General features: G+C 47.6%; 1 protein-coding gene across 1 annotated transcript; it reads left to right on the top strand.

Moving 5' to 3' along the window:
* The first annotated feature begins 3,397 nt into the window (after positions 1-3,397).
* LOC136515670 (uncharacterized) lies at positions 3,398-8,966 on the top strand. The gene is made up of 8 exons (XM_066509198.1): positions 3,398-6,553; positions 6,664-6,757; positions 6,830-6,931; positions 7,316-7,442; positions 7,527-7,920; positions 8,005-8,227; positions 8,306-8,391; positions 8,467-8,966. The coding sequence occupies exons 1-8, from the start codon at positions 5,594-5,596 to the stop codon at positions 8,848-8,850; spliced, it is 2,370 nt and encodes a 789-aa protein (XP_066365295.1). The 5' UTR covers positions 3,398-5,593; the 3' UTR covers positions 8,851-8,966.
* Positions 8,967-9,411: the final 445 nt, after the last annotated feature.

Below are 9,411 nucleotides of genomic sequence, written 5' to 3'. Positions count from 1 at the left end.
AGTCGATGGCCTTATTTATTGGCTTTCAAAGTCGTATAATTGTAGGGTCAAATTGACTGGCACGTCTCCGGCCTCAAAGCCGACCGGTCCTATGTTTGAAGCCAAGCGGATCTCCAGCCTTGCTCCATCAAGCAGATTCTTCTGGCTTGTTACGTGTTGATCACATTACCACATTTTTGTATCAACACGTTTTTTGGCACGTCTAGTGAGACCACAATCGTCTGATCGGAAGTCAACCAAATTAATCATTAAATATTTGAGCTGAATCTTTGAGACTATTCTGGGAACATCTTCGATATCACTGAGATTTGCCATTGCACGAAGCCTGCAAGCCAATTCTTCTGTACGTGTCATCTACATGAGGCTGGTTGTGGCATATGGCAACACGTTGACATCCTGGTTGATAAGCTTAAGAAGATTAAAAGCTGCTGCTCCTGCACTCCACCGCTAAGTGATTATTGTCCTATTTGGCTAAGCGTGCACAAAGATGGCCAGATAGATAATCATGAAGCATCCTATGGAAGATTACTGAAGTGCTACCGTTGTCATCATGCTGCATTAAGTCATAGATCTAGAGTATGATTATATGGCATCGGCTAAACATCGGTGAAGTATTGAGAAGTGTTCGGAGCATATTTAAATAGCATTGATATGGTGGCTGATCTGCAAAAAATTTGATGGCTTCTTTATGGATATTCTATTAGCTTTCAAATCGGAGTGAGAATGCACAGACATCAAGCTGATAGAATCTCAAGATAATTAGTCAGACCATATAAGTTGATGAAGTCTGTAGCCGATCGACAAGGACATAAAGCCGATGATTTACGGAATACTAAAGGAAAAGATAATCGAGCTCTTGTTGATATGTCCAAGCATACTAATTCAGATACTATAGTAGCTGAACTTGGCTTGAGTTCGGCTCGAGGGCAACTTGCTGACATGGATTTTACAAGAGAACTATTCACAATGATTAAGCATGGTTGGGTCTGGGCAAGAAATAAAATCAGCACAAGATAACTGGAGCCGGAACTATGTGATTCATATAGGTAATTTGCCTTGGATTTATTCATCGACTATTAAAATAGGCAAAAAGCCGACCGCTGATGACGTAATATCGGACTCCAAGTATATTACGGCATGGAGTGCGTATGTGTGAAGAGATAAATGGAAATTTTGCATGGAGATAGTTAAGTATTCTTTGCATATGTTCGCACGACAAACAGACGTGGAGACCGAACACAGGTTTGTGCAGGCTTGCAAGCTACTATAAATAGCCGATAGACTGAGGAGTAGGGATGAAAACGGATCAGATACGGACGGATATCACTGATATTACATTTGTTTTCATATTTCTGTCCGGATTTGGATTCGAATACGGATAGTGTCAACTATGTCGGATATGATACGATTCGATATCGACATCATAAATATGCGATTTGAGTATTCGGATAAAGATACGGTATCGGATATTGGATATCCGGACTCGGATACGGACAGTTCTCAACCCCTCTAAACGAATTTGGTTTCGAATACGGTCGAAAAATATCCGTACCGTTTTCATCCCTACTGAGGAGATACTTCTTCAAATTGCCTCGTCATCAACTGAAAATTTTTGAGCAGTGATCGTTGGCTGAATAATAAATATTCCCATTGTTCAAACTCATGGCAAAGGAGTTGAGCCGATAAGAATAATTAACTGGTCACTTCCTAAAAAAAGAAAGAATCGGCTATGAAGCTAGCAAATCTCTTCACGTTATCATGCATACATATACGTTGACATATAATGGAATAAGCTAGCAAATGTGTATACGTCCATGCATGGTACGTGCTTCTCAAAATACGTGAAGTTTTTTTTATTGAGAAGCTAATGGCCGATGAAGCATGGTCACGTAACAAAGAACAAGTCCAAAAGGAGAATGATGTGGACCCCGAGCAGATCATCTGCCATGTCGGAGTGCCGAGAAAAGATCCACGTGCTGATCAGCAAGCTACGCCGACAACGACTTTCGCTCTGTGGGCTTATCGTCCCAATAGGTCTCTGAGAAAAGAAAAGCACCAACAGACCATGGCAGTTCATCGGTCTCCTGCCGCTGTTCGATCCACTGCGACACGACAACATGGAGAACAAGACCGGCGATGGACAGTCCAATCAACAAGGTAGATGGATCCACCAGGATGTTCCTAAAGTGCAAGTACGAGATCATGACACATCTACGGCATGCCAGCGATGGCGTGAACAACATGTCGACACTGAGGAAGACGGACATCAACATTGCAGTGAATATGGCCCCGAATGCATCGAGCATCATATGAAGAATTCGAGTTGAGCATGATCTTGAGTACCATGTTGGCCAACTATGGCGAGGATGAACGAGAAGCGCTGGCACGGTGCAGAGGATGTTGCACAGCCTCAACCAGGCTATCGTCAATCCCGACTTCTTCGGCGACGACAACCAGGACTGCCATGAACTGTCAGAGCTCGCCGAGCAGGTCACAAAGTACGCCGATGTAGTCAGGTCCAGGGAGCTGCACACATTCAAGGGGCACATCAAATCCATCGTTAAGCTAAAAAAACTTCAACTTATGACAGCCGATGGCACGTATGTCAATAAAAGCCGATGATGTCTTTTACTACAAGCAGTCAAGAATCAAGAGTCCAGATATATAGAGATCGGCTGGGGGTGCTAGTACTGGCTCAGTTTCCACTTCAGCTGATGCATCAGGTGATGAAGCCACTTGACCTGGCAGACGCGACGTGACCAGCTCGGGTGGAGCTGTCGCTAGCAAAGATACCTCAACAGTAGACGACCGTGTGCGCTGTGGAGATGCAAGAGTTCAATACCTCAAGTTTGCAACGTGCCATTGATCTGCTATTCTCCGGCCATGTGCTGCTGTTGTGGAGAAGGTCCGGGATGCGTTGCTGGACGTACTACACGGCCGTCGAATTTACGCCAAATAGAATAATTCCAAATTAGCCGGTCATATTATGAGTTTCCAACTCCAATATGAGATGCAGCAACAGGTGCGTGCAGCAGGAGTCCAGGAGATGTGCGCCTTGAGGAAATGTAAAGAAAAGGAAGCGGGCCGGAATCAGGATCAAGTTGGCGTATAGAAGATATATGTGCATATACGTGGCTGGCAGACTGGTTGCATATACGTGATCGGCGAATTGGTTCCATACACATGTCAATAGCCTCTCCCGAAATAGAATCGGCTGTGGACATTGACTCCATGAGACTCAAGGATCCGATACTCCAGTTGCATCGGCAGTTTCGCATGGCATGTCTACTCCTCAAGCCGATATACTAAGCGACCAAGGGTCAAAAGTCCAAGTGCTTCGTCTACTGCATGTGCACGTTTGTAATGTGTTAGTCAAAAATAAGGAAGGACTTGTCGATGTTTTACCACCAATAGCCTGCCACGGGGGTACCCGGGGCAGTATGTTCGGGCTTCGGCGTGTGCCGAACTCGATGGTTAACGCAAGACACAGTCGATTTATTCTGGTTCAGGCCCTCGATCGTAGATCGAGTAATAACCTTACGTCCAGTCGGCCTTAGCCTTTGCGTTGGATTGATCGTCAAGTGTTGTGTTGTACAATCGTCCTCTCCGTCTTAGGAGCCCTGCCCTCCTTTATATAGTCAGGAGGCCAGAGTCCTAGTCGGTTTATATTGAGATATCCTAGTAGGATTGCTTAATAGTTATACTACTAAGATTACAGGGGAAGAATCCTAGTTAGACTAGATCTTCTCTGTCCTTTGCGGGGTATCCTATGGGTCCCGCGTCGATAAGCCCCCGAGCACTTCATGGTTGAGCTCTGAAAGTCTCGCTCTGCTCCTTCAAATCTGGTTGAGTAGGAACAAAATGTCATCCGAGTGCTTTCTGGAGTGAAACCTTGTAGCGCTTCTTGGGATCCTTGAGTCGCGAGTGCTTTTTGAAGAAAAAATACACCCATCTAGTTGTAGCCCCCGAGCCTCTTGCTATTTGGAACAAGGAGCTGGAGGATCTTGTCTTGAAGTGGTCTGTGTTGAGGAAATCTTTTGGTGACGTGCGCTTTTTCGAGGAAAAAGTGCACTCACTGAGTGTAGCCCCCGATCCTCTTGCTATTTGGAACAAAAAGTTGGAGGATCTTGATCTTTTATGTTGTTTGAAGAATTTGTGTTCTGAAGTAGTCTCCGAGACTTGGATTATTTCGTTATCCGAGTAGTTTCGCGGCATGTAGCCTCCGAGCTTATGTCCGGGTTCTTTTTGTTTCAGGAAGAACTCGGATGCGAGGTCTTGGCGTATTCTTTGATAGTCTGCTGTTGCCAGATGTAGTTGTATTGTGGTGGTTGAGCGTAAATGCCTTTTGTTCACGGGTTGTACTGTGCTAGTATATTCCTCCGAATATGCCCGTCTTCGAGTACTGTTTCTTCTCGCCTGAGTCGTCCATTACTGAGTCCTGTCTTTTCACTGTGTCCTTTGTTGGTCTTATTTCGTTGGTGCTCCTGGTCCATGTGCGCCGATCCTTTGGCCTATAAATACCGTCCCGGAGTGCTTGTTTTCATCCATTGGACATTCTGTTGAAACCTTCTTGGTTGTGAACATGGTAGTTTGTGAAGTAGAGCAGCCCCCGGGCGTATTTTGTAGTTCCTGTGTGTCTTGTCGTAGCTGGAGGAAGTTTTGTGATAGGGATTAGAGGTAGGCTAATCCCGCGACAGCATTGTGCCAGGATGTACGTGGTGGTAGTTGGAGGAAGTCTTGTGATGTGGGCTTCGTTCCTTCATCCGGCAGTTCTGGGTTGATCCTCGTCGCCTGTCTTGAGACCGTCCGGTGCAGATCAACACCATATCCAGCATCACATCGGTCTTGGGTAGACAGATGCCCGCCGGCCTTCTCTGCTCCATGTTGCCCTGCCGTGCTGCCGATTTCCGCCTTGGATGCACTGCGTTCGTCCTTTGAAGAAAACAGTGTAGCTGATGGCGGTCTGTCCTTCCGAGTAGCAATTTGGGACACGTAGTCGTTCCAGAGCCTAGTCGTGTCCGTGTTCCTCTTTGCTACTTTGCTTTTCGTGGTGCCGAGTTCGTTGGGTCTTGTAGGGTTTGTAATCTTCTATTTTTGAAGTCGCTTGTAATGTAACGAGTCTTGTCTTCTGAGTTGTCTTTGATTCTTCTGTTGTGATCCCTGTCATTCATGAGACAACCGAGTTCCTTCTTACATAACCGGGTTCTTTTGTTACTCGTGAGGTAGCCCCTTCTTTCTTCTTGGTTCAACGAGTTGTTCCTGTGGTCATCTGATAACCCTGCTGTGTTGCTGCGCGGATAAGTCTGAAATCTGCTCGTTGGTTCGTACCGTTGTGTGGATTCGTGCCCTCCGTTGTTTTAGCTGCGTCGGTAAATGGACCGTTGTTTTCCCACGATGTGCTTTAACGGGCCTCATGGGCCGTTTGTATCACTGAGAAATCTATTTAAAGACCTTTTATCTTCTTTCCCTTGTCACCCAGCTCTTTCCTTTAAACCCTAGTTCTCAGAAAACCGCCGCCGTCATTGTCGTTATCGCCCGAGCTCCATCGTCCTAGCTTAATCCTCCTTAGCACCTTTGTTGCTTCCGCCAATTCATGGGAAAGAAGAAGACCGCAAGCAAATCTCAGGCGACTTTTGTGGACGAGGAGTCGTCGCTTTCTTTGATCGAAAACCAGGAGTTCGTGGCCATGAGGGCGGCTCAGAAGGTTTGGCCGGCTCCAACAACCAGCGAAGACCAGCTGCGCGAGCTCGTTAGCGATGGCTTGATCCAGAACAAAGTCATCGCTGAATGGAGAGTTCCGGGCGAGCATCGGGTTCCGGCTCTTGGTCCTGGTGAGATTGTCCTTTTTGTCTCTTTTGTCCGCGCTGGTCTCTGTCTCCCTGCTTCTGTCTTCCTTCATCAGTTTCTTGGGTATTTCGGGGTTAGTTTGAACCATCTAACCCCCAATGCCGTTCTCCATCTTTCTGTTTTTGTCCATCTTTGTGAAGCCTTCCTTGGAATTCCTCCTTCTCTATCTCTTTTTCGTTTTTTCTTTCGCCTGAAACCTCAACCCCGCCGCGAGGAAACCAGTGTCCTTGGCGGTTGCGGGATTCAGTTTCGCCAGGGTCTTAAAATCAAGTTTTTTGATTATGACCTGGTCGATTCCGTCAAGGATTGGCGCGCCGAGTGGTTTTACGCTGCCAATTTGATCCCTTCTCTTGTTGTCCACTCCGGATCTGGTCCTGTGGCGAACGACCGGTGGGACAAAAAGCTTGAGTCTCCTGCTGAGATTCAGGCGATCCAACCTCTCCTTGATAGGATTAGTACGCTGAAACAGCAAGGATTGACCGGCTTTGGTATTGTCTCAAGTTTTCTTCGCCGTCGGGTTCAGCCCTTGAAAGAGCGGGGACATCTCGGCTTTGAGTATTCTGGGGCCGAGGATTCTTCGCGCATGGTTCCAGCTCTTGAGCTGACCGGTGAGGAGGTACTCGAGCGTCTCCAGAAGATGCTGAAAGGAGTGAGCGTCATTCCTCCTGCCGTCCCTGAGTACTCGGCCAACAACCCGCCCCCAGCTGTGAGTTGTCTATCCTCCTTTTTCTTTTTATTTGAGTTCTTTATGTACTCTTTCTGCGTCCGTTCTTGCTTAGTTTTTCTTCGTCTTGGTGTTTTGTCTTTTCTTTGTAGGTGCTCGGTCGGAACTTTGTTGATCCGATCCGCCTTGATGTTCTCCCTGCTGTGGCGGAGGCTGGGGATCATTTAGCCGGTACTTCTGTAATTAGTAAGTCTCAAACTTTTACAGCCCTTCCTGGGGTATCTGATGATGTATATGAAGAGTATGTTCCTCGTCTAGTCCCTCGCGGCCCTCGCAGCGTCCCGAAGAGGGGACGAATGGACGGGTCTTCATCTAGCTTGCCTGTCTCCAAGAAGCCTCGCAAACCAAGTACTCCTTCAGGTACTCCAGTTGTTGCTAGCATGCTCTTAGGTGAGCACATTTAGTACTTTTTGTTCTTTTATTTTCATGTTTCTCTCTTGAGCCGAGTACTTTTCGTCTCTTTTTTCAGCGGGTGCTCTGGTTTCGCTGGCTGAGGAAGAAGAGGATGATGAAGTTCCCCTTATCACGCGGCGGTGAGTTGTTTTTCATATTCTTGTCGCATTGAATTTCTTCTCTTTGTTTTTAATCTTAGTCTTGAACTTTTTTGAAGTAATCGGAGGTCGGGTGTGAGTTCTTCCGATACTCTTGCGCCGACTTCTTCCGAAGCTCCGTGGTCGAGTTCTTTGGCTTCTTCTGCCCCGAGCTGTACTGCTCCTCCGGTGCGGAGTTCTTCCACGGCTCCAGCTCCGGCTTCTTCCGTGGCTCCGTTGTCGGCTGTCCCGCTCCCGTCGATGGGTGACGGGGACGTCTTCGCCGTCGTGGTTCCCCCTGCGAGGCCTTCTCTTGGCTTCGCGAGGAAAAAAGTAGCCAGGTGAGTAGATTCTTGCTTCATCTTTTTGGCTTTTATCTTCCTTCCTCTGGTTCTTATTGGTGCTTCCTTTTATTACTTTTTCAGTGCTTCGTCTTCTTTAATTTCTCCATCGACTTCTTCTCTGCTTCCCGCCGTGCCAACGAGTCCTGAGCTTCGAGACTCGCAACATTCTGTTGATGAAGTTGCGGCGGGGGCTTCAGAGCTACCTGGCGGAGTTGCGGGCTTGGTCGCTCCGGAGGTAACCGTGGCCGTCGCGCCGAGTTCTTCTGGGGATTTGGCTCCGGCTTCCCTGGAGGTTGCTCTGGTCGCTCCTGCTTCGCCCCGGCCGGCTTCTCTTTCCCCTTCTTTTGCCTCCGGCGGCCCTTCTCTGTCCGATGACGTGGTGCAACAATTCGATGCCACTCATCGGTTATCGGAGCTGACCGCAGCCTGGGGGAGCTTGTCGACCCTCGCGACTTCTTTTGGTGAAAAGCTCCAGGTAAATTTTACTGCCACTTTTCTTTTGTATGCTTGTTTTTCTTCTATTCTTACGCCCCGTTTCTCTTTGCCTCTTTCTGTTCAGTCTTTTTCTCGTGATCATTCCAGCTTCTTTTTCTCATCTGAAAATGAGAGGAAGTTGTCTTCGGAGGTGGACGCTCTGAAAGCCGATCTTGGCCTTCTCCGGGCTGAGTTGGAGACGGAGCGTCAGTTGCACCAAAAGGAGGAAAAAGCCCTTCGCGCCCGGGTTGTGGAGACGGAGAAACAGAGAGATGCTGCGGTGGAGTCTGCGAAGAAAGAAAACAAAGGTGCCGCGGGTTCTGTCTGTTCCTTCTTGTATTTTGACTTCTTTTTCTGCTGACATGTTCTTTGGTGTTCTGTTCTAGCTCTCCGAGTTGAGAAACAGAAACTCTCGGAGAGTATTGATGAAATGAAGGCCCTTGTCCGTTCTAGTCATAATAGAGCTGAGGAGGTAAATACTCACGCTGAGGAAGAACTCGCCCTTGCTAGGCTGATTAGGCGTGGAGCTGACAGAGATCTTGTGCAGGCCCAAAAAACCATTGAAGGCCTATCTGGGAAGCTGGCGACGGCTACCGAAAATTGGAATGCCTTGTGGAAATCTTTTCGTTCGGTAGCCGACGTCCTCCGGACTTCGGCGGATGACGGGCAATCTTGGGCGCAGTTCATTCCTCGGATTCCGACTCGTTTCCAAGAGTTCGCGAAGAGGTGCGCCCAAGTATGTACCAAAAATGTGCTGGCCCAGGTCCGGGTCCTTGCTCCGGAGGCACCTCTCTCGAAGATAGCGGAAGAAGCTGAAAGCCAAGAATATCTTGACGCCGTTGAAAAGATGGAGCCTGAGGTCGAAGATCTAGCCAGTAGGATTGTAGATGGTCTAAATATCGACCTTTCCCTCTCTGATGACAATGCCTGACTCGCTTGAGCATCCCCTTGTAATATTACACTCCTTTTTTTGAATGAAGATTCTTTATTCTTGTTGATGTATTCTTTGCTTGGGTGCGGTTGAAGTTATTTGACTTGTTGAGTGCCTTGTTCTGTTCCCGTCTCTGCTCCGCAAAACGGCTCTATGTGTTATTCTTATGGGGCCCCTTGATTTGTCGGGTACCTTTCTTTTATCATTCCTTTTGTGATTCGTCGAGTGCTTTGTCCGTGTGATGACTTTGTTAGATGTAGATCTTCACGTAAGCAACCTTTCGCCCGCACTATGTAAAACGACTCGGTATAGAATGCAGCTTCGATAAACTTCGGCATCCGAGTGCTTTCTTGAGTGGTGCTTGTGCTCTTTTGAAGAAAAGACACACCCATCTAGTTGTAGCCCCCGAGCCTCTTTCTTTTCGGAACGAAGTGCTGGAGGGTCTTTTAAAGTTAGACTTCGGTCGACTTGGCCAATTTGCTTTTTGTTTCGGGTGTTAGCTTTTAGCTACCCTCATCGGCGAGCTCAAGCATCTTTTCAGCTATTTTGCTCTCGGCCGGG

The sequence above is a fragment of the Miscanthus floridulus genome, chromosome 17, assembly GCF_019320115.1.
Source record: "Miscanthus floridulus cultivar M001 chromosome 17, ASM1932011v1, whole genome shotgun sequence".
NCBI lineage: Eukaryota > Viridiplantae > Streptophyta > Magnoliopsida > Poales > Poaceae > Miscanthus > Miscanthus floridulus.
Note: the sequence above shows the minus strand (reverse complement) of the source record. Positions and strands in the feature narration are given on the sequence as shown.

Excerpts from the sequence above, each read along its gene's own strand:
- LOC136515670 (XM_066509198.1), top strand. The coding sequence starts at position 5,594 with ATGGGAAAGAAGAAGACCGCAAGCAAATCTCAGGCGACTTTTGTGGAC. Across the intron at positions 7,443-7,526 it reads GCGAGGAAAAAAGTAGCCAG|TGCTTCGTCTTCTTTAATTT; the intron begins GTGAGTAGATTC and ends TTACTTTTTCAG. Across the intron at positions 8,392-8,466 it reads GTCATAATAGAGCTGAGGAG|GCCCAAAAAACCATTGAAGG; the intron begins GTAAATACTCAC and ends GATCTTGTGCAG.